Here is a 25118-nt window from a genome sequence, read left to right on the forward strand (position 1 = left end):
CAGGAAATAATGGGAAGGGAAACGTTGTGCCCCGTACAAATTATTGGAGTTAACGCTCAAGGACAGGGGGTTCGAGAAAGGGTACCATGGAAAGAATCCTCTTTAACGGTAATGCGGGAAAGGATCCAACATTTGCTTATTGAGGATCCACGGCAGATAGTGCCAACCATGTCGAATTGGTTTTTAGCCGGTGAGTGCGACTATCGAGACATAACTCATATGGGAGTGTCCGTGCTCCCACCCAAGGTATGGGAAAGGGCTAGATTAAGAGCACACTGGCCGCACGCCGATCCAATGGCAGCAGGACCGGGCCAGATAACACCAGCGCAATTTGACGCACTGAAGCTCCGGCTGCTGGGTGCCATCGAGCATGCGCTGTTGCCAGCAGGAGGTCCGGATTGGGGAAAAATCGGGGCCATAAAACAAAAATCAGGAGAACCAATTGGAGAGTACCGAGAAAGGTTGGAAAAGGCCATCGCGCGCTGGGGAGGATTGGGTCCGATGCAGCTGGGAGGGCTACCCCAACCATTGGTAAATCAATATCTAATAGAGGGGCTTCGGCCGATATTAAAGAAACAGGTACAGTCCGTCCTCTTCGGCTGGAAGGGAATGACAACCAACGAATTATGCGACAAACTGGAACAATGCCCGGGCTCCTCCTTAGAGGAGAAGAAGGATATTAAGGAGGAAATATTGCAACTGTTTGTCCAAGAGAAACGGGCTCAATTTAATCAAGGTAAAAAGGGGGATCAGAGTCAGAACTACATACGCGAACAGTGCCAGAAGTGGGGGCCTGTCCGGGGTTATGAGGACCTTGGGAGGAGCGGTTTGCCTTTCTATAGGGGCCAATTCCCCAACGGAGAGTGGATCCACCGCGAAGGTAACCTCTGCGAAGGTTGTACTGCTGAGGACTTTGGACTAATTAATATGGACGAGGTAAAACAACAATGGACAATACCACCCCCTCTCCCCCCTCCTCCTCAAAACCCTCAAACTTGGACTGTGCAAGAGCCCCCTCCCCAAAATTGGTATCCACCAAGACCCCTTCTCCAAACCCCCGGACCACCCCCCAATAGTGGGATGCAGAACGGACCAAGGGGGAACTGGGCCCCGCCTCGGGGTCCGCCGCAATGGCAACCAGCAAACCAGTCACATTGGGGGCCGCCAGAACGCAGGCAGGGCGGAAGGGGTGCTGTAGGGGGACGACCTATGCCCTCCGCACCACCGGTTCCACAGGAACCGCGCTTTTATTGCAAGCAACTGGGACACTGGAGAAGTAATTGCCCAAGTGCTGCTCGTAAGGGGTTTCCGCCCCAATACAATAGAGGGGCCTATTGACGGGACGCTGGCGGGTCGCCCAAGGAGTGTCCTCTCTTGACCATGACACCGGCAGAGGAACCAACCTTGATGTTGGACGTGGAGGGAAGACAATTAGAATTTCTCGTAGATACGGGTGCGACTCGCAGCACAATTAACAAGGGGCAATTGCCCTCTTTGCGCCCTACGGCAAGGAACGTTCAAATACTGGGTGTTTCGGGTTTACCCCAAGCGCTTCCTATTTCGGAGGAAGTGCGAGTAACATGCGGCCCGCTGGAGGCTAAACATGCTTTCTTGATGACCACTACCGCCCCGACCAATTTGTTGGGACGGGATTTATTGTGCCGCTTGGGCTGTCAAATCTCATGTACAGAGGAGGGAGTTTTCGTAGACGTCGCGGAATCTAAACGCGACTTGGTAATGACGGCATTGTCTTGGCCCGGCCCCACCGTGTATTGGTGGCGCATGGAAGAAGGGGCTCTGGCTACCTGGACGCATATCATAGATAATGTGTGTTTGGACAGTTCAGTTCTGCGAGATTGGCTACAACTGCACCAAATTTCGATAAAAACCTTAAGGGATAATCCACCCCATTGCACTGCGTACTATGATGCAACGGGCGACGACGAGAATTATCGAGAAAAGGTTAAGGAAAAGCTGGGCGAGCGCACGCCTCTACATTTATCACGGATATGGATCGGCCGTGAGGGAATAGGAATCGAGGCAGTCCTAACCTCGAGTCAGCGTGCGTTGACCCAATACCCCGAAGGAGCGGCCGCCCATGTTACCCTCACTACTGCCAAGGGGTGGCCGCCGGAAAGTGTAGGTTGGATGGTGGGGAGGTTACGAGAAGTCCCCTTACAAGGTTATCGGAGTAAGAGAGGCCGCTGGACTTTGAAACGGCTCCAAAATGGCGAAGGGTTCTCAATTGACTTCAAGACACAACGGAGGGATGGAGTGTTCGAAGCAACAGAGTTGCCTCCTAAGGGCACCTATGCCATGAGGGCAGTGCTGACGGACCCGGGTGAGTCAGATTACCTCCTAGCGGAGGTGCCAGACAATTTATGGCCTAAAAGCGACGGTGAGGTTGGACGGATGCGAGACGCCAAACCTCTAGTGATAGCAGTGCAACCGGGGATGCGCTTGCCAAATGTAAAACAGTATAAGCTACGACCTGAGGCCGACGTAGGCATAGCACCAGTAATTCAATCCCTAGTGGAACAGAAAATTATTGTGGAAACTAACAGCCCATGTAATACACCAATTTTGCCAGTGAAAAAGCCGTCAAAGGACAAATGGAGGTTTGTACAGGATTTAAGGGAGGTGAACAAGGTGATACAGGGCATACACCCACTAGTTCCAAACGGAGAAACCCTCATGATGTCAATTCCGCCGGACGCAACATACTTCACGGTCATCGACCTTTGTTCTGCGTTTTTCTCTGTGCCCATCGCGCCTGAGTCACAATACCTGTTCGCTTTCACCCATAGGGGGCGCCAGTATACTTGGACAGTACTACCTCAGGGGTTTTCAGATAGCCCCACTCTGTTTTCCCGGGCGCTGCACCGCGACCTGGCGGATGTGGAATTGAAGGGAGGGTCAGTGTTGCTGCAATACGTTGACGATTTGTTGATTTGCTCCCCTTCAAAGGAGGCGTGCGAAATGGATTCCTTGGCCCTATTAAAGGCCTTGGCGGCCAAAGGCCACAAAGTAGGCAGACCAAAACTTCAGTTTGTGCGGCAGGTTGTAACTTACTTGGGACACGCCATTTCGCACGGAAAACGCGAATTGGATGCTGGACGGGTGACCGCTATTATGGAGCTGCCTCGCCCTCGCTCGCAACGGCAAATGCTGCGCTTCCTAGGTATGACGGGATATTGCCGCACTTGGATACTTGATTTTGCGCTGCTGGCTAAGCCACTATACGAGGCAACCAAATCAACCGCCTCGATCGAATTGGTATGGACGGATGAATTGAGGCGATGTTTTGACGGGCTGAAAAAGGCGCTGGTCACGGCACCGTCATTAGGACTCCCGGATTATGCGAAACCATTTACCCTTTACACTCACGCCGTGGGAGGTTTTGCCCAGTCAGTTTTGACACAGACCCATGGGGATAAGGAGCGGCCGGTGGCCTACTTCAGTAAAAGGTTAGACCCGGTCGAACGTGGGTTTCCGGTGTGCCTGCAAGCCGTGGCAGCGGCCAGGTATGCAGTAGAAAGGACAGCGGACATCGTTATGGGACACCCAGTAAAGCTACGGGTACCGCATTGCGTCACTTCGCTGTTGTTACAGCGAAGCACACAGCATTTGTCTAACACTAGATTAATGCAATACGAATCCGCACTGATCACTGCAGCCAACATCACGATCGAACGTTGCACGACACTCAACCCAGCCTCACTGATGCCCACTCCAGAGGAGGGCGAACCCCATGTGTGCGCCGACGTTGTGCAGCTAGTCTCCACGGTGCGATCGGATTTAAAGGACAATCCTTTAGAATACCCCGACTGTACATATTATGTCGATGGATCAGCTAGGCGCGCATGGGACGGGTCCCTGTTGTCCGGGTACGCCGTGTGCTCGGATAGCGAAACGGTAGAAAGCGGGCGTCTTCCACCTACATTTTCCGCACAGCAGGCGGAGCTGTGCGCCTTGACCAGAGCGTGCAGCTTGGCGGAAGGCCTTGCCGCCAACATTTACACTGATTCGGCCTACGCTCACGGCGTAGTCCACGATAAAGGAGCCATCTGGAAGATGAGAGGTTTTCTCACATCTGCCGGTTCAGTGATAAAGAACGGCGCGTTGGTAGAAGGGCTCCTCCGAAGTATTTTACTTCCCCGCGCTATCGCGGTAATTAAGTGTCGTGGCCACCAAAGGGCGGACACTGACGTTGCCCGGGGCAATGCAAGGGCGGACGAGGCGGCAGGAAAGGCCGCCAACCAACAGATAGAATGCAACATGCCGATGGTGACACGAGCACAGAAGACAGCCGCACAGATTGCTGACATACCGACTGCGGGACCACCCGCCACACCAACTAAGGACGATATCATAAATTTGCAGAACGCTGCACCAACGGCCGAACACCAGGACTGGCTCAAGCGAGGGGCGATACGCCCCGGGCCAGGAGAAATATGGACCCTTGACGAGAAACCCATAGCACCCCAGGCTTTACTGCCTTGGCTGGCACGCATGGCTCATCAGAATGGTCATGTGTGCCAGAGGGGGGTAATGGGACAGATAAACTACACTTGGGCAGCGCCAGGACTGTCACGGATTGTATCCGAAGTGTGCCGATCATGCGTGGTCTGCCAGCAACACAATAGAGGGGCGCCGCCGAGACATGCACATGATGGGGGACGGCCCCCGCCTAGTGGGCCGTTCGCAACTATCGAGTTCGATTTTACAGAATTGGAACCAAGTATGTCGTTTCGCTATGTGTTGGTGATCGTAGATACGTTCACCAAATGGGTCGAAGCATACCCATGCGTCAAGTCCGATGCTCCGACAGTAGTGAAGCGCCTCGTGCGGGATTTTATGTGCAGATTTGGCATTCCCCAGATAATTTCGTCAGATCAAGGAGGCCATTTCACGGCGCAGGTGGTTAAGGGCATCCTGAAGGCGTTGGGCGTTAAACAGTCCTTCCATTGCGTTTACCACCCACAGTCATCGGGACTTGTGGAACGAACGAATAAGACTTTAAAGAATAAACTAGCGAAACTTTGCGCAGACACAGGCTTGAGGTGGCCAGAGGCTCTTCCGCTTGCATTGATGAGCATTCGTTCCACCCCGGGTCGCACTACGGGCCTTTCCCCCCACGAAATATTAATGGGACGACCTATGAGCTTGCCCGTTTCAGCACCAACAGACATGTCCACCCTTGCTTTGCCAGTAATGGATGACATGCTTTTGAGATTTTGCATAGGCTTGTCCAATGTGGCACGCAGCATTCATGCTCGAGTACGAGAGGCGCTGCCTGAACCAATAGGCCACGCCATCCACGACTTCCAGGCCGGCGACTGGGTGCTCGTAAAGCACTTCACCCGCAAGGCTGCTTTGGAGCCACGGTGGAAGGGACCATTCCAGGTGCTACTGGTCACACCGACGGCAGTCTTCTGCGAGGGTAAACCTTCGTGGATCCACGCCACCCATTGTAAGTTGTCCATTCCCGCACCACAAGTCACACAAGACACCGCACCCCTCACTGCTGAAGACACCACACCTCACACTGCCGAAGACAATGCATCGTCTAGGGCACCACAGTCTCCTAAGGGCGGCGATGACGGTCATGATGATGGGAATTCTGGGTAGCTGCCTCAAACCCCCTGCCGGAGATAGGCTCTTGAACTTCGAACTATCGAGAAAGGACCTCCCCAAGTATCCAGGACCCGACAACTATTCAGCATTTCCCCTCTACCCCGTCAAGTATATAACGGCTCGCTGGGGAGACAAAATAGCGGTGAATTGCTGTAACCTGGAAACAAGCTTTAAGTGGTTATCTGTAAGATGGGTGGAAGCTATAGTGGTACACAATAACACACCACAGGCACGCATGACAAGTACTCGCCTAGTCCTGACTAAGGTTAGGAAAGTGGAAAATGGAACATATGGGAACATAAGCAGCCGATATGCCCCAGGATATGGATGGGGCAAGGGCATTGAGAATACTACCCTCATGTTGCATTATACCCCCATTGGTCCGGATACAACAATGATACTTGAATGTGGAATATGGCCCCCTCGCACGACAATCCCAAATGGAACTACACCCTACTTACGACCTAGTTGCGCCGCTTACGTCATTAAAACCCCGCCTGCCCAGAAAGTAAGAAGGAAACCAGAAGAGAACACATACTGGAAGGTCGCACGGCATATGGCCACATTACAGAATAGGACACGGTGTTGGATGTGTATGCACCTTCCCCGCACCAGCACAACAGGAATACCAATGGTAGCGTTACCCCTATCACTCAATGATTTGTGCTCAAAGCCTCTAGACACCAAATGCCTTAGTACAACCCTGACAAGCCAAGGTTCTGACGGAACTGCGTGTAAACAAGTTTTCCAGTACTCGCCCCCCATCCAACCCCGACATTTTGAGGAACGTCCGGCGCCGGTTTGGGTTAAGCCGGCTATGGGGGCCCTCTGCTTAGAAGGAAAGGGCCAAATAACGGTAGGCAAATCTGTGTGTAGAGATACCCTCCTTGCGGACCCTAGGGAAGGGAAACACATGCTGTTAGTTAATGTTACAAGTTCGCCCTTACATAATCTCACACACCTCCAGTTGGCATGGGAAGGGGAAAACGGAACAAACACTATCGCAGACCTTCGCACTTGCATGACCACTCATTTAGTGGCTCCACATGGAACCATGTTTGTATGCGGGAACAAAGCTTACCCGTATTTACCTGATAATTGGGGAGGAAGTTGCTATTTAGGATCAGTTTTCCCAGAAATGGAAATGCGACAACACTTGTATAATACCCCTGCACTCATAAGGACACCGCGAAGCACCTATTGGAACGACGACGGCACCACCACCTTACATGGCGCTGATTGGGAAAAGGCCGTTAGTTTCTTTTTCCCATGGGCTGGGACGGTCATGAGCAGTTACCGCATTGACAAAATTGCGTTAATCTTAGAAACTGTGGCCAACGCCACCGCTACGGCACACGACGAAATGTTGGACACAGTCGTCCACCTGCGTACAATGGTTATGCAAAATAGGGTTGCGTTAGATATGCTATTGGCAGAACGAGGAGGGGTATGTGGGATAATTGAGGGTAGATGTTGCACTTTTATTCCTGACCCCTCACAGGGCGTCAGTGCTGCTATTATAAGGTTAAGGGAAAGCGCTCATACATTGACAAGGGATCGAATGGATCGGGAAGCCTCCCACCAGTGGCTTACCGACTGGTTCAAAGGGTGGACAGGCATGATCGTAAAGTGGGTACTAACCGCCTTGGCAATAGTCCTTGGAATCGTGGTTTGTTGTGTGATAATCAAGGCTTTAGTCCTTGCGTGTGTGAGAAAGTTTTCCACAGGATGGACACTGAAGACGACAACAGAAAAGGCCATGGTGATGCTCGAAAAGCTGACCGCGGGTCCAGATGACACACTGGCTGTCGACGTGACTGCAGGCTGCGGATCCTGGAACGACGACCCGAACGAGCCACTGGGCCGCGACAATGAGATCTCCGCTTCCGAAGATTGTTCTTCCATTGTTGATATTACCGATAATGATGTCGAGTACACTTATGTGGACCTCGAAGCATTTCAGGCTGCCAGGAGGCCGTTTACTTTGGGCCCCAACACGTCGCATGCAGAAGTCGACGAGTTCCTGAAGGACTCCTCTCGTTTCTTCTCGATGTGCAAGGCCGTGACTATTGGTGGCCGTCGACGCCGCAGGCCTACGCCACCTGAGAATAATGTTACTGATGATGTTACCAATGATGATGTGGGCCACTTGCAAGGGTCCCCGACTGATGTTTATATTTCAATGCAGGCTTTGCCTCTCCATGTTTCACGAGCTCACCTTTATGTCTCACAAGCCCACAGTGAGTCAAACGCCACTGACCCAGTCCGGGATTTGGACCCAGCTGCAAACCCAAGCCCGGATGGAGAGGAACTCGATCGTGGAGATACTCTGAGTTCCGAATCTGATTGTTTTGGAGATACGCCCGTGGATAGCAGCGATGCAAGCAGCATCGCCTCGGACGATCTCGACTTTGACCCAAAGGAAGTTTCTCTCCCACCTTTGGACCGTTATGCTTTATTTTATGGCCATAGGTTTGAGCCACCTGATACTGACGATGTTGTGTCTTCCCCAGATCACCAGCATGTAAGAGACCTCATGAACATGAATATCGATTGAGCGCTGAAGATCTACAAGGATTTCACCTGGGGAAGCCTGGGCGAGCTCCAGTCAGGGGGGAGTCCGGCTGCACCTCTGTGGGCAAAGGGTGGGTCGGAGATCTTCCTGGGTGTGGACCCCGGTGGAACCAGAGGTCTTCGTTGTGGATTTGGCGCGCTATTCGATCTTCATGCCTCTACGGTCTCACCTCATACACCCATCTACACCTGACTTACATCATACGACATCCACTTACACCCACTTGCACCCACACCCCCGCGGATCATCCTGCTGAGTGCGATGTGTGGTACTGGGTACGGGACATGCTCACTGGGTTGCATTCGCGTGGTACGTTATGTTTAGTGAACCCTTTACACTGTCTCTCTCACCTCTCTTGGTGGATTTTGTGTGCCATTTGATCATCCTGCTTTTACGGACTTACATTGCATACTCACATACAGACGCGAATCATCCTACTGAGTGTGTGTGGTGCTTTGGTACGGGACATGCTTACTGGGCTGCCTTCGCGTGATATGTCGAATGATTTTCCTGATTGGTTTTGTTTCTGCTTTTGAAATAAAGGCCTTTGATTGGCTCGTAGATAACTTTGTATCTTAGATCCAAAAGGGCGGTATGTTGGGAGCTGTAATGCCCCTCCCCCTTTGTATATCCTTACTGCTTTACCAATTACCAAGTATAACCAATTAACGTTTTGTTTTGACTGACTGCTGTACTCTTTTTATAATACTTGGTTCTTTCTTGTGCATTGAGGATGTGTAATATCCTAATAAGGAGTTCTTTTCCTGAGAGCTCTGGTCTGTGTGGGCACAATCTCTAGTTCCCCTTCTCTGGCCTTGGAGACAACTGTTATCTCTCTGCCTCCCTTGAAGACTTTACCAATATCCTGCAAGTTGACAGTTTTATGAGTGTCCACTCCCTTTGTACTTTCCCAAGCAAGCTTTCTATACAGAAAGTTGTAAACATGTTGCCACATAATGCTGACCATCTCCTTATCTGAGCTAACCCATGACTGGCCTTGGATGAACTTCCTTTAATTAACTGAACAACAGGATGGGACTATGGTGGGAGGACCAATGAGCCCATTCTGTCTCTGTGTCTTGTGAGCTAACCCCACCCCTGATCTTCCTTATATAAAGCAAGGTTTATTGAATGATTTCAGAGCATCTTGTTGTAGCGTTGGTCATTCCATGTGAACCTTCCAGCAACACCTGCTCCCGCAAGCTTGTGTAATCGAGTTCTAATAAATATATCCGTTGCTCCTTTTCTCTGAGTCCTCTGAGTCCCAAGTTCTAAGTCTCGATCCGACATATATATATATATATATATATTGTTGCGGTTTTGAGATTGTACATATGACATCATTAAAGGTTAAAGCTTTGCCCCCCCATAGTTAGTCCACAAGCAACACGTAGGCCCACGTAGAGTATTAGTTATGTCATAGTATGTGTAAGAGTAGGCCATTTCCCAAGTAATATCTGCGTTGTGTAAAGAAATGAGCTTCGGTCCTCTTCATTTTGCGGCCACCCTCCAATTACATCATGGGCAAACTCGATCCCGCGCCCCATTTGGCATCCCTCAAGTTTGTTACGCTTTGGCTGCCAGCAGCGTTCGCTGCCCTTGGTTTTGCTCGAAACTAGTCGGGTAACACGAGGTAGGCCTAAGAAGAGGGAGGAGCGCGAGGGTCGAGGTGTGGCCCCGTCAAGCAGCGCGTCAGAGGCGGTGACGGTAAGGAGCAACAGCCAACCAGGGCTCCGAGGGCATGGCGCGATAGGGCGTGGTAAGAGGTGTCTAGCAAGTGCTGGAAGGTTCGCTGGGCAAGGCTATATAAGCGTGTGCACAAAGCCCTTGAAAAGGACTGAAAGGAATCACGCATTGTAGAGGACTGACCTGAGTGGAGAAGGAAGAGGCGCTTGTGAGAACTTATGCAAGAGAACTGCATTGAGAGGACCGGCGTGCACACGACATGTCGAGAGCCCTTGATTGAGAAGCTCATATTGACTATTCGCTTATTACGTACGCGGCCGCAGCCGCCAGTGTAATCGCCAAAGCCAGCCCTACCATTCACCTTGTAATAATCACGTGCGCGCCACGACACGCGGAGAGCTCCTGCCGTCTGTTTCATCTGCTTCGCGGTGCGAGTTGGGGATCGGAGAGCGAGCTGCCTGGACGCCATCCCTGCACCATCGACCTGTTCGTCTACAACCCCGTGTGAGTGTGTCTGAGTGTGAACGGGCCCGTTTGTCCAGGGATAAGTTAAGACTGTGATTAAGACTGCACTGTGTTTTCTTCTTCTGATTATTGTACAAAGACTCTCTGACTCTGACTCTGACTCTCTTGAAAATCCTCTCTATCTCTTTGCTGATGACTCTACTCTCTGTCGCTCCATTCCTCATCCCTCAGATCGGCAGTCTGCAGCCTCCTCACTCTCTGCAGACCTGGACAAAATCACAGACTGGTCAAACAAGTGGAACATGTCTTTCAATCCTGACAAATCTCACACTCTTACGATGTCTCTCCGAAAAGACCGACTGGAAAACCCTCCCATCTACTTTCTCAACAATCCTCTCCAAGAAGTTCTGTCACTCAAGCTTTTGGGTCTCACTATCTGCCATAATCTTTCCTGGGAAAACCACATTTCAAATCTGGCCTCCAAAGCCAGTCGCCGACTGGGCATCCTCCATCGTGCAAAGTCCTTCCTTGGCACACCTGAGCTCCTCACCACATACAAGGCTTTCATCCGCAGGTCAATGGAATACTGGACAAAATCACAGACTGGTCAAACAAGTGGAACATGTCTTTCAATCCTGCCAAATCTCACTCTCTTACTATGTCTCTCCGAAAAGATCGACTGGACAACCCTCCCATCTACTTTCTCAACAATCCTCTCCAAGAAGTTCTGTCACTCAAGCTTTTGGGTCTCACTATCTGCCATGATCTTTCTTGGGAAAACCACATTTCCAAGCTGGCCTCCAAAGCCAGTCGCCGACTGGGCATCCTCCGTCGTGCGAAGTCCTTCCTCGGCACACCTGAGCTCCTCACCACTTACAAGGCTTTCATCCGCAGCTCAATGGAATACTGTTCTCCCCTATGGGCTGGTGCTCCTGCGTCACACCTGGCTCGGCTTCACGCTGTTGAATCCAAAGCTTTCAAAATCATTGGAATCTCCCGCGATGAAGCTATCTCTGAGGGCCTTTCACTCACTCACCGCAGGCAGGTAGGTGGTCTTTCTGTCTTCTACCGACTCCTCTCCGGCCTTGCTCCCCCAGCTCTCTCTGTGCTCTGTCCCCCAAATATTCCTACAGGTCGCACAAGATCTGCCAGCAACCCTCTGATGGTTAAACTGCCGAAATCTCGGCTCTCTGCTCACCTTCACTCTTTCATTCCTCTTTTCTCCCGCCTGTGGAACAAACTCCCACACTCCCTTCAATCCCTCTCCTCCCTCCAGGTCTTTAAAACAGCTGTTCACCACCATCTCTTATCTTCCCCCATCCATAACCTTGATCTTTTCTACCCCCACTAATTCACCCCAGATCCACCTTGTTTGAAATTCCAACTTATTTCCTGGAAATCCTGGCAGTGTCCATATGTTTATACCTCTCCCACCCCCCCCCCCCTTCACATGCCTCCACCCCTTCACATGCCTCCCCCCCTTCACATGCCTCCCCCCCAAAGCCCTCTCCCTCCCACAGAGCTCTCGATGTCTCCATGTCTCTCGGTCCCTGCTCTCAAATGTTGTGTTTGTGTCCTTCCCCCTCTCTCCCCATCTTGTCTACCGCTCCCGATGTTATTTGTTTTATGTGTCTGTTTGTCTTTCTGTGTGATTAATGTTCGCTCTTTCACGAGCCTCGATCTTGTATACAAAAAAAAAAAAAAAAAAAAAAAAAAAAAAAAACTGCTCTCCCCTCTGGGCTGGTGCTCCTGCCTCACACCTAGCTCGTCTTCACGCTGTTGAAACCAAAGCGTTCAGAATCATTGGAATCTCCCGCGATGAAGCTATCTCCAAGGGCCTTTCACTCACTCACCGCAGACAGGTTGGTGGTCTTTCTGTCTTCTACCGACTCCTCTCTGGCCTTGCCCCCCAGCTCTCTCTGGGCTCTGTCCCTCAAATATTCCTACAGGTCGCACAAGATCTGCCTGCAACCGTCTTATGGTTAAACTGCCAAAATCAAGACTCTGCTCACCTTCACTCCTTCATTCCTCTTTTCTCCCGCCTCTGGAACAAACTGCTTCACTCTCTTCAATCCCACTCCACCCTCCAGGTCTTTAAAACAGCTGTTCACTACCATCTCTTATCTTCCCCCATCCAAAACCTTGATCTTTTCTACCCCTGCTAATTTCACCCCAAATCCACATTTTTGAAATACCAACTTCTGTCCTAGAAGTCCTTGGTGTCCTTGTGTTTTATACTTCTCCCACCCCCCTCCCCCCTTCCCACGTCTCCTCTACCCAAGCCCTCTCCCTCCCACACATCTCCCTGCTCTCAAATGTTATGTTTGTGTGCTTCCCCTTCTCTCCCCATCTTGTCTTCCGCTCCCTCTTTTTATATATTTTATTTGTCTGGTTGATTTGTTTGTGAAATAAATGTTAGCTCTTTCACGAGCCTCGGTTCAGTATACAAAAAAAAAGAAAAAAAAAAGTAAATAAATTCTGTTCTTCCTTTCTTCCAAATTCGACCGTTTCTGTCATTTCCTCCATTGGGTAAGCGTGGCACGATTAAGAACCGCTTGGATCGGGTTTAGTCATTGCTAACGGCTCGGGTCACGGGTTCGCTACCGCTTGGCGTATCCACCAACACCCGTGATTCGGGAGGGGCTTATTTCCTCGTTTCTGGGCGGCGCGAGTACTTAGGTATTAGTGATTAGTCCTACGACCCTACTTCGCGCTGTCCGGGAAGGACGTCATAGGCTCCGGGTCCCGTCGGTCAGTCAAAGACAAGGGGACTAATCAATCCCCCCTTGGTAAAGGGGAAGGCCGGCGCTGAGATCCGCAACAATATATTTATTTATATTTATATATGTATGTCAAACATTTGTGAAATCGTACCAAACTTCTGATGTGCACCTATGTCTCCCGTGTGTATGTCCTAACGGTGTTTTTTTAAAGAAAATTTTAGAAAAAAAAAAAAAGATTTTTTTTTAGAAAAACGTTTTTTTTAAAACTTAAATCTTCAACTTCAATTGTTTATAAAATGTGATATCACGTATATTACGAATACATTTGTGCAAAATAATCTCCCTTGCACTCTCTGATGAACCTCTCAAAGTTTATCCGTTCAGCCATCTCTGAGAAAAATGATGACGCATATTAAGTGAAACAAATTATTAGTTTGTCATTCCTGCCCGCTTCCTCTTTAATGGCCGCCTCCTTTTTTTTTTCTTTTTTTTTACTATTTTCTGTCCAGATCTAAAATATATTGTTACAGATACGGAACGACGGCTCTCCCGTTAGCAAGGGGGGGTTAACCCCTTGTCCGTTATCTGGCCGTCGCAGCTCCTGAAGCTGCACAAGCTCCCTCCAGAGGCAGGTGAGCAGCTTCGTTCACGACCGCGGATAAGATGTTAATTTGCCGAGCGGATGGCAGCCGCGGCACGAACCGTTAACAGCAACTAGACCCGATTCTCAAACGTTGGCCAAAATCGTGCCACAGGTTTTCAATGAGGGAAAAGACAACAACGACGGATGTAGAGGAAAGAAAGGCAAAGGGTAAGAAATACAAATATGATTTATTTACTATTTACATAATTGAAAGCAACCAAGGAGTAGGAAAAGATAATAAAATAAAAACAGAAGAAGAAGAAGCGGACACAGTGAAAATTTTAGCTTATCTATTACAGTCTTAATTAACCCAGGGACAGCACAAACAAAGACAGACTCACACGGGGAATTGCAGAGTGGATTGGCTGGAAGGAGGAATGGGAAGGCCCAGGCCACTTTAGGCATCGAGGTCCGGCTCCAGGAGTCGACTCGCGTTCTTGGCGGGAAAACCCTGGTGTCCAGCGGCACGTATCGTTCACCGCGAACGGATGGGCGCTTCGTGCTGGACTCCGGGCTCCTCAGCTCCACTTCAGCGCCACTTCACGCCACACTCAACGTCCTTCCCTTACGCAACTCAGCAACTCTCCAGCGCAACTCTCCTTCTTCAGCCACTCTTGAACCCTCTCACTCAACTCTCCTACTTGACGCATGCGCACGCGTTTTATAGCGCGCCTCGACCTCTCTCCGCGAGCTCTCTGGGCACGCCTACCGGGTCGCTTACTGCCGTGCCGGTTGGCTCGCACGGCCTCTTTTGGCTCCGCCCTTGATGACGAGGGGCGGCCAACGCCCTGGATTCGGCAGCTCCTCCCCCTTCTTCTCCGAGCCCACCTCATGGCTAATGGAGTCCCGGTGAAAACCGCCAAGCAGCTGCGGCGAAAACCGCAAGCCCAAAGAAACAGCGGACTGCAGCAAACCGCGCAGAGGAATTTGGTAATGCGGCTGACAAAAGGGGAATCCCATGGAGGTTCTGGGGAAATTGAAAGGGGATACTACCTTGTTTTAATTCGATGCAATGCAGTGTTAACTAGTTGGAAACAGAGCCTTAACTGAATACACAGAATAAGGAAATAACTACCAACAAGGAGGAAATCTATGATTTGGCTACGTTATGGTATATGACCTAACTAAGGGACGCCCTTCGACCTTTATACACAACAACTGGAGGAAGGAGGGTGACATTTTACCACAACAAAAAAACACAATTCTCATATCCACAACAATATATATATATATTTTAATTCTTTTATTTATGTCGCATGTGTTTGGAACCCAGACCAATAATGATTTTGCGGTCCCTATAGGCCGAGCACTCATATAAATGAAATCGATATTGTCTGCACCGCGTCCTCAGCTAGCGAATGCGATTTTGGAGACATGTACATGTACATGTACAATTGTACATGAACGTACATAACGTGTACACTTAAGTTAGTTAACTACGATCGCTAGCTCGAGTTATAGTGCACGTTAACAATTGCAAGAACAAACTTTCTCGGTTGCTTTAATTGAATTACTGACCAAGTACAGTAAGTAGACCTAGGTCTTAAAATGGTCTTCATTTGTGTATGCTGCATGCAGGAGGCTGGCAGAAGGTTTTTGAAGCCATGGTCTGCTCGCTCGTAGGGTGTTCGACAGAACCAGACTCTGGGGGAGATTTTCAACTAATTTGCAAATGTGGTAGTTTGACCAGGGATCGCCCATCAAAGACCAGACAGTTCAGTAGTGCAAGTCCGCATATATCTAGTACCGGTTCAATACGTACAAGCGAACAGTACAGCAGACAGTCCCACTGCTGCAGTGGGTGTTGACGTATCGGGTATATGGGATGTGTGTTGGTGGTAGGGTAGTGCTAGTCTTTGGGCTGGTAGCATTCACCATGTGGCGGCCATCTTGGAAAAGATGTCAAAAATCTGGCGACAACCAGAGGTGTGTTCAGATACCAAGTTACTTGTAGAGCGCTCGCCAAGCGGCTTAAGCATTCAGGCAAGCTATCCATTCGAAACCGTTACGGAACGGCTGGCTTGGCAAGCGCGAGCTAGCTGCTTGGTAACTGATTAACCAATGATATAGATTATAGATTAACCAATGAGGTGCCGAACACTTATTACGTCATCAAGTGCTGTTGGTTCTTGTTACACGTTACCCTGTGCGCAGCGATGTGACACCGCGCGTACGTAATAAATATATCGCGTTAATATTGTTTCTGTGCGCTCGTTTTGTCACAAAATAAAGTCTCCACAAGAAAAGGTAATTTTGTCATTTTCCCATCGTTTTCTTGACCTTCCCCCCCCCCCCCCCCCCCCCCACATTCTAATAAGGTTATTCATTAATTAAGTGTTGCCAAAATGATTAGTTTGAGCTATATTATGGTTTCCATCGAATCATTAGTTTTTCGCAGTATTAAAATTTGTAATTAGCCGAGGGAAAGCAAAATGAGTATTTTAATTAAATGTCGCGCTGCTGTTGGTGGGGTGTCCGAGATTTACAAACGTGTGGACCCGAACGCCCATAGCGGCATAAGACGTGGGGTTCCGCAGACGTATTACGTCATCACGTTGCAACTGAGCGAGCCGCAATCGGACGCTTCCGTCGGAGAAGTGAAATATGCGGAAATGGGTGAAGACGCGACGCACTAACATACGTTTCACTTAATTACACAGAAAAGTCCATTTGCAACTTATTGGGAAACTTTCGCCTTTGCAGTGAATGGCGATGGTGTTTGTCATGACGTAATGTTCCGCAAAATGAACGCGGTGACATCACGGCGGCAAAAAAACGCCAGCGCGCTTGGTGATATTTTCGTGACTTCGAGCACAGCCAATCGCACGTCAGCCTCGAGTGACGTCACCTCGCCGCCGTGCCTCACGAGCTCCACGGCGTAAAGGAGGAAAGTAAAGATCTGAGGAGGGATAAGAGGTCCGCACAGTGTTCTTTACCTTTTCTGAGCACTTTTCGGCTTCGTTTTGCCTTGGTTTTCACCTCACGTGCGGCCTGGTTACCATTGACCGTTCGTGTAGCGATCGTTCCGCTGTCTGTACGTTGAAGCGAAGCAGGTTGGTTGGCGTGAGGCCTCGGGCCGCTTAAATGAAATTGACATCGTTACGCGTTTCCTCATCATACGTTCGTAAAAATTATATATTTTTCCTGTGCTTTTCCTCTTCTCGCCTTCGACCTTTCACGAAGAAGACGGCCCGCTCCGGGCCGGTCGCTGGTCGGGAGATTATCGATAAAGAAGAAGAAGTGCGTCAGTCATGGAGGCGATCGCGAAATACGACTTCAACGCCACGGCGGACGACGAGCTGAGCTTCAAACGGGATGACGTTCTCAAGGTGAGAAGGGGGATTTGCATATAGATTACTGACAGGATTCTCTCTTTTTTAAATCCCACCCGGCGTAAAGCTTCGACGTTCCTTCCTTGTATGTAAATGCGTTTTTGAACTCGGAGAGGAGGAAGTTTGCCAAACGCTGATAACGATTTCGATTTTATGAATGCTTTGCTCTATTATGAGACGGCAGCGTAACGGCTTTCCATGAAAAGTGTAAAAAAACACATGCGCAAACTACTCCGCCATGGTCGACATAAAGTGAACGAATGCACGGCCGGCAATTTCTGAGCAGTTGCACACGGAGTCCCGGTGAGCGTTTGTGGGACGCACCTTATCGTAGAGATACGTAACGAAGTTAGTTTGGAAAGATCGAGATAAATCGATGAGAACGTTAAGCCGTCTGTCCACTCTGCTAGCACTCAAATGTGCTCGAGACGCTTTTCGACAAGTCATCGAGTGCCGGGTACTGTTAAACTATCGATTGGTAGTTCATTGATTGCTGATGTGGAGATGAATGGCTCATTGTCATTTAATTGACGGCTTCCTGTCTAGGAGGATGAGACGAAAGCACGTGCCATCATCCCTGGTCACGTGCACTTCCTGATAAGCTCCCACATATAGGATTAGGAAACATCAGGTTTTACATATCATTGTTGTTCTGCTTTGCTCAGTTCGTTATCTCTCTGCAGCTGCAAACTTGCTGTTGTTGCATCGAGGAGTTTTAGAACATCGCCGTTTGTTTCCCCTTTTCTGTTTGTGCTCCATGCCCCGCTCTACAGTACCATGCAGCTTTTGCTGATGCCAACAGAACAGGCTGTCCTTGAGTCTGCGTTATCCTTTGACGATGCCGTACGAAGTACGAACGCTGTTATTTTTATTTTTTATTTTTTGTATACAAGATCGAGGCTCGTGTAAGAGGTAACAGTAATGACAAAAAAAAAAAACGGACACATAAGACGTTTAATAAAGGGAGTTGGAGACGAGATGGGGAGATAGGGGGAAGCACACAAGTACAACATTTGAGAGCAGGGAGATCTGTGGGAGGGAGAGGGCTTGGGGGAAGGGGGTGTGGGGTGGGAGAAGTATAAAACACATGGACACTGCAAGGACTTCCAGGAAAGAAGTCGGAATTTCAGGAAGGTGGATCTGGGGTGAATTAACGGGGGTCGAAAAGATCAAGGTTTTGGAAGGGGGAAGATAAGAGCTGGTGAACAGCTGGTGAACAGCTGTTTTAAAGACCTGGAGCGAGGAGTGGGATTGAAGAGAGTGAGGGAGTTTGTTCCAGAGGCAAAAGAGGAATTAAGGAGTGAAAGTGAGCAGAGAGTCTTGATTTTGGCAGTTTAACCCTAAAAGGGTTGCAGGCAGATCTTGTGCGACCTGTAGGAATATTTAGGGGACAGCCCAGAGAGAGCTGGGGGGGGTCGAGGCCGGAGAGGAGTCGGTAGAAGACAGAAAGACCACCAATCTGCCTGCGGCGAGTGAGTGAAAGGCCCTCGGGGTTAGCTTCATCGCGGGAGATTCCAATGATTCTGAACGCTTTGGTTTCAACAGCGTGAAGACGAGCTAGGTGTGAGGCAGGAGCACCAGACCAGAGGGGAGAGCAGTATTCCATTAAGCTGCGGATGAAAGCCTTGTATGTGGTGAGGAGCTCAGGTGTGCCAAGGAAGGACTTCACACGACCGGGGGATGCCCAGTCGGCGACTGGCTTTGGAGGTCAGCTTGTGTTTTCCCAGGAAAGATCATGGCAGATGGTGAGACCCAAAAGCTTGAGTGGCAGAACTTCTTCGAGAGGATTGTTGAAATGCACGTACCTGCCTGTTTTTGCTTTGACCAAGTACTCCGGTACTAGTCGGTTTGCTTCTTTGTAGCCATGTTGTGGTATTTGGTGCTTGCAAGTGTTTTAACCGTTGTTGCGATGCACTTGGCGAATGAGTGTCAGGCGGCACCGGGTGGTCGTCCTCATAGGTGGAAGTACAAGTACCTGTGGCTCCCTTTGGAGGTTTTATAATGGGTCTGTACAATTTCCTGCGCTCGGTCTACTTTGTCGAGATATTGTGCTGTGTGGGTTGGCATGTGCCCGCAGTGTTTGTGGAGAGCAGTTGTGCAAGCTGCGGTACTTTGATCACCATTGTGGAGTCTTAAAAAAAAACAAAAAAACTTTCACCTCCAATTAATTTCTTTATTTCTTAATTTTTTTCTTCTGATCCATACATTGCTTAGTCTTTCGGAATGGTGAATTGGCCCGTGGCTGTATTTGAATAGAAAGTTGTATGGAGAAGGTGTAGCCTGGTCCCTTGAGACAAATTTGTCATTGCTGTTGAATCGCCGTTTTTCACTTTATTCATTTATTTATTTATTTATTTATTTTCTTTGTATACAAAATCGAGGCTCGTGTACGAGCTAGAACAAAGAAGGAATCGGGACGTCCCAGAACAAAAGGAACAGCAGAGAGTGGGTGGGATGAAACACAAACAGTAGGGATGTGGGGAGGATTGAAGGGTAGGAGAGGTCATATGGGGTGGACTAGAGTCCCTGTATAAAGAGAGTTGCGCCATGCGCTGACCCGAGATTTCTGGTCACGTGATTTCGTGGCGCCATTTTGTGTCTAACTTCACCGTGCGTGAACGTCAGCTTGGTACGGGAATGTTGTTTATTGCCAAACAAAATGACTGGTTGTTCTGCTTTTGGTTGTTCAAACCAATCTGGGAAATATAAGATGTATAGATTTCCAAGTGATAAAGTCAGAAGACAAATTTGGGAAGCGAAAGTCAGACGAAAGTGATGAGTCAGTGATGGGTCTCACTTGTGAGGAGTGAACGGAGTAGTGATGAGTCTCACTTGTGAGGAGTGAACGGAGTAGTGATGAGTTTCACTTGTGAGGAGTGAACGTAGTGGGATGAAGTGTTGGTCTGGTCAGAGTGTTGTATTACGGGCAGAGTTTTCTTACGGTCTGAATGTATGAATCATGTTCTGTACTGAATGTATGAACCAAGTTTTGTACTGAATGTTTACTGTGTTGGCCTCATCGTGTTCCTGGTGAAATTAAACAAGTTATGGTGAATACGACGTCTTATCTGTGCTTTTCCATATCTGTTCGACTAGACGAACCGTGCACACTGCAGGTATTTTAAAAAGTTTTTTCTCTGTTTAATTACGGCTTGGCGCAGTCGAAAATTAAGTGTTAATTAAGTCGCCAGCTATGAAACATATTAATCGATCAGGCAATATCCATCAGAGTTCTGGGCAAGGGTGTAGTAATAAATGAACGTTTCAATCTTACTAGATGCCGATGACGTTTTCCTTATGTCAGAGACAGAAGCTGACTTGCAGCTTGTTAAATCATTACAATGGAAATTGAATATAAATGTCGATAAAACTAAAGTTGTACACTATAGAAATATGGCAATACCACGTACAGAATTTGTTTTAAGTGTGTTAGACTATATGTCGGCTGGAAGTCCTACACCGGAATTGCTCTCGGCACCCTTTAAAAAATATTGGATATGCCCACACTCCTTTCTAAAAGTTATTAAAATTCAGAGAACGACAGCATTGGTTTGTCTTACTTATAATGTTAGCTCTTATATGCAGTGTTGGCTTGTAACGCGGGACACTGCAACAGTGTTGGGACAGTGTTGGCTTGCGGGACAGTGTTGGGACAGTGTTGGCAACGCGGGACAGTGTTGGCTTGTAACGCTCTTATATGCCTCCTCATCATCAACTCCATTGCCATACCACTTTTAATATCACCACACAGCTCTTTTTCACGGCAATAGCTGAGTTTTTGACAAAACAAATATCACCTGTATGTAATAATAAGACTAAATATGTGTAGTAAAATTTTTTTTAGCAGGTTTAGAATATATCACCCCATATCGCGAATGTACATGTATATCTAATCCGACACACTTAGACACAAAATGGCGTCCAAATTTGAGTTGACACAACTCTCTTTATACAGGGACTCTAGGGTGGACAAGATGGATATGGAAGCAAACTCATAAGAAGGAAACATTGGAAACTTGGGGAAAAAAAAGTCGGTTTAGTGGGAAGGTAGAAGGTTAACGCGTAACGGGGGTAGGAAAGATCATCGTTTTGTATGGGGGATGATTTGAGATGGTGGTGAACAGCTGACTTCAAGATCTGCAGAGAATAATGAGATTGAAGAGAATGTGAGCAGTGATTCTTGAGTTTGGGAGTTTTAGCAACAGGGAATTTCTTGCAGAAAGCATGTGTGTGTCGAGGTGGGAATGGAGGGGGTGACCAGAAATGAGCCTGTAGAAGACGGAGGAATCACCGACGTGTCTGCAATGGTGAATTGATAGGCCCATACATAGACTCTGCTTCATTGTGGGAGATTCCAATGATCTTGAAGGCCTTGGTTTCCATGGCGTCAAGATGTGTGCGCAGCAGAGCCAGCCCAGAGGGGAGAGTGGATGTCCATCAAACTGTGGATGAACCTTGTTTGTGGATTAGAGTTCAGGGGTGCTAAGAAAGGACTAGGGATGCCCAGTCGGCGGCTGGCCTTGCATGACATCTTAGAAATGTGGTTCGCCCAAGAAAGGTCATGGCTCGTCATGAGACGCAAACGTTTGTGTGATTGAACCTCCTGAAGAGGATTGTGTTGGCAGCATCTCCAATGTATATAAATAACATTTACCTCCACTTTTGGTGAGTTTGTTCCATTCCTCCTTGTGTTTGCTTGTCCTCGTACCTATAACTACCCTAACGTGAGGATATCACCGTGACTGTGTCGCCACCTACTTCTTGTTTTGCTCTTTTGTTTTACTTTTACCTTATCTTGCTATGCCAGCTTTGTGCACCTTTTTCTTTTTCGGATTAATTTGCAGGATTCATTTATCTGCTTCCTGTTGACAAATTTAAGAAGGGGGAGGGAGTGTATATTCAGAAAAAGAAGAAAACACGTGGCATGGTATAGCAGAGGTGACGGAAGAATGAGTAATCTGGTGTTATATATTATTCCCTACCATTTTCTTAGAAGTAAATGTTGAGGGTTTTTTTATGTTCAAACTTGTAGATATACAACAACAATGAGGTTTTTGGGCAATAGGAGTGGGGATGTATGGTACAGTTTTAATGCTTGAGACGTGCGTTCGTACCCTTGATGGTTTTCTTTCTTTTTTCTTAAAAAAAAAAAAAAAAAAAAATACAGTATCGAGGCTCGTGTAAGAGCTAACACATTGAACATGAAAAGATGCACAGACACATTAAACATACAATGAAGGGAGCGGGAGACAAGAGGGGGAGGGAGAGGGAAGCACACAAGCACAACAGAAGAGAACAAGGATGTCGGCAGATCTGTGGAAGGGGGAGGGCTGGGGAGGAGGGAAGGATACACGGTATAAAGCAAATGAACACTACGAGGAATTTCAGGAAAGAAGTTGGGGATTGAAAGAGGTGGATTTGGGGTGAATTAACGGGGGAAGAAAAGATCAAGGTTTTGGATGGGGGGAGATAAGAGATTGTGGTGAAGAGCTGTTTTAAAGACCTGGAGGGATGAGTGGGATTGAAGGGAATGGGGGGAGTTTGTTCCAGAGGTGGGAGAAAAGCGGAGTGAAGGTGAGCAGAGAGTCTTGATTTTGGCAGTTTCACCGGAAGAGGGTTTCTTATTATCGGGGCTTCAGTTTTATATTAATGGAGAATATTTTGATTCATTGGGGCTACTTTGAGTACCAGTTCACTGGTAATTCCCTGTGTGTCGCAAGAGGCGACTAACAGGTTTGGCGGTAGGAAGGGCATCCGGCTGTAAAACATTGCTTCAAAAAGGGGGCAACGGTGCCCAAAAATAGGCCAACTCCTGCTCTGCAGGGAAAATGGCCTCTAAAGGTGGTATTGGGTCTGCTTTGAATCGCCGTGGTCCTTTCTCAAATTTTTTTTTTTTTTTTTTTTTTGTCCTGTGCTATGCATCATCCGTGCTCGGTTGTCATGGGCACGTGTTGTGCATACCATTGAGGGGTGTGAGTGGTGTGCGGGTGTCGCAATGAACGTGTGTGTTTGGTAGGGACTCTATCCACGTGGCTGCGGAATGCCTGGTCGATGGGTTGTGGTTTCTCAGTGAGGGGGAACTATTAGTAATAACTTTTGTCTGTGGGAAGTAAATATTATTGTCCCGCTTATTTGTTTTTTAATCTTTGAAACCCATGGGTATATAAAAAAAACATTTTGTCTGTTTGTTGGAGAGTAGGTGTTTGAGTTGCTACCAGGACTGTACTTTTCACTTTAGTGGTTTTTTTTTTTTGTTGTTTTTTTTTGTATTTTTGTATACAAGATCGAGGCTCGTGAAACAGCTAACATTAATTACACAAAAAGTCAAACAGACACAAACCGACACATAAAACACAAAATAAGGGGAGCGGTAGACAAGATGGGGAGAGTGGGGGAAAGACATAAACACAACATTTGAGAGCAGGGACATCGAGAGAACTGTGGGAGGGTGAGGGCTTTGGGGGAGGTGGGAGAGGTATAAAACATATGGACACTGCAAGGACTTCCAGGAAAGAAGTTGGAATTTCGAAAAAGTGTATCTGGGGTGAATTAGCATAGGAAGAAAAGATCAAGGTTTTGGATTTTTATTTTTATTTTTTATTTTTTTTGCATACTGAATCGAGGCTCGGGGAAGAGCTAACATTTACCTCACAAACAAATCAACCAGACAAACAAAATATATAAAAAGATGGAGCGGAAGACAAGATGGGGAGAGAAGGGAAAGCACACAAACACAACATTTGAGAGCAGGGAGATGTGTGGGAGGGAGAGGGCTTGGGGGGAGGAGGCGTGGGAAAGGGGGGGGGGGGGGGTGAGGGAGAAGTATAAACACAAGGACACCAAAGACTTCCAGGACAGAAGTTGGTATTTCAAAAAAGTGGAATTGGGGTGAAATTAGCGGAGGTAGAAAAGATCAAGGTTTTGGATGGGGGAAGATAAGAGGTTTTTTTTTGTTTGTTTTTTTTTTTGTTGTATACAGAGTCGAGGCTCGTGAAAGAGCTAACATTTATCAAACAAACAAATCAAACAAACAAGCAAACAAAGTATATAAAAAGGGGAGCGGTCGACAAGATGGGGAGAGAAGGGGAGGAAGCACACAAACACAACATTTGAGAGCAGGGACATCGGGATATGTTTTTGGAGGGAGAGGGCCTGGGGGGAGGCAGGATAGGTATAAAACGCAAGGACACCAAGGACTTCCAGGAAAGAAGTCAAAAGTCACCCCAAAAAAAGTGGATTTGGGGTGAAATTAGCGGGGGTAGAAAAGATCAAGGTTTTGGATTGGGGAAGATAAAAGATGGTGGTGAACAGCCGTTTTAAAGACCTGGAGGGAGGAGTGGGATTGAAGAGAGTGAGGGAGTTTGTTCCAGAGGCGGGAGAAAAGAGGAATGAAGGAGTGAAGGTGAGCAGAGAGTCTTGATTTTTGGCAGTTTAACCATAAGAGGGTTGCAGGCAGATCTTGTGCGACCTGCAGGAATATTTGGGGGACAGAGCCCAGAGAGAGCTGGGGGAGCAAGGCCGGAGAGGAGTCGGTAGAAGACGGAAAGACCACCAACCTGCCTGCGGTGATTAAGTGAAAGGCCCTCGGAGATAGCGTCATCGCGGGAGATTCCAATGATTCTGAACGCTTTGGTTTCAACAGCGTGAAGACGAGCTAGGTGTGAGGCAGGAGCACCAGCCCAGAGGGGAGAGCAGTACTCCATTGAGCTGCGGATGAAAGCCTTGTATGTGGTGAGGAGCTCAGGTGTGCCAAGGAAGGACTTCGCACGACGGAGGATGCCCAGTCGGCGACTGGCTTTGGAGGCCAGCTTGGAAATGTGGTTTTCCCAGGAAATATCATGGCAGATAGTGAGACCCAAAAGCTTGAGTGACAGAACTTCTTGGAGAGGATTATTCAGAAAGTGGATGGGAGGGTTGTCCAGTCGGTCTTTTCGGAGAGACATCGTAAGAGTGTGAGATTTGTCAGGATTGAAAGACATGTTCCACTTGTTTGCCCAGTCTGTGATTTGGTCCAGGTCTGCAGAGAGTGAGGAGGCTGCAGACTGCCGATCTGAGGG

At 48.3% G+C, this 25118-nt stretch overlaps 2 protein-coding genes across 5 annotated transcripts in view; both read left to right on the forward strand.

The window, feature by feature from the left end:
- LOC144892212 (uncharacterized) overlaps positions 1-25118 on the forward strand; it is a 623022-nt gene that overhangs the window by 302139 nt on the left and 295765 nt on the right. The window lies entirely within an intron of this gene.
- Positions 16543-25118, forward strand: part of LOC137427890 (growth factor receptor-bound protein 2) — a 48335-nt gene continuing 39759 nt past the window's right edge. The window contains exons 1-2 of one of the 4 annotated variants that reach the window (XM_068117689.2): positions 16543-16782; positions 16913-17058. In XM_068117689.2, coding sequence (XP_067973790.1) covers positions 16981-17058 — 78 coding nt within the window. In that variant the 5' untranslated portion in view covers positions 16543-16782; positions 16913-16980. The remainder of the gene's footprint in view (positions 16783-16912; positions 17059-25118) is intronic. The other 3 variants (XM_068117692.2, XM_078777665.1, XM_068117690.2) reach the window with 3 other exon arrangements.

This window comes from Myxine glutinosa, chromosome 5 (assembly GCF_964187855.1).
Source record: "Myxine glutinosa chromosome 5, kmMyxGlut1.1, whole genome shotgun sequence".
NCBI classification, from domain to species: domain Eukaryota; kingdom Metazoa; phylum Chordata; class Myxini; order Myxiniformes; family Myxinidae; genus Myxine; species Myxine glutinosa.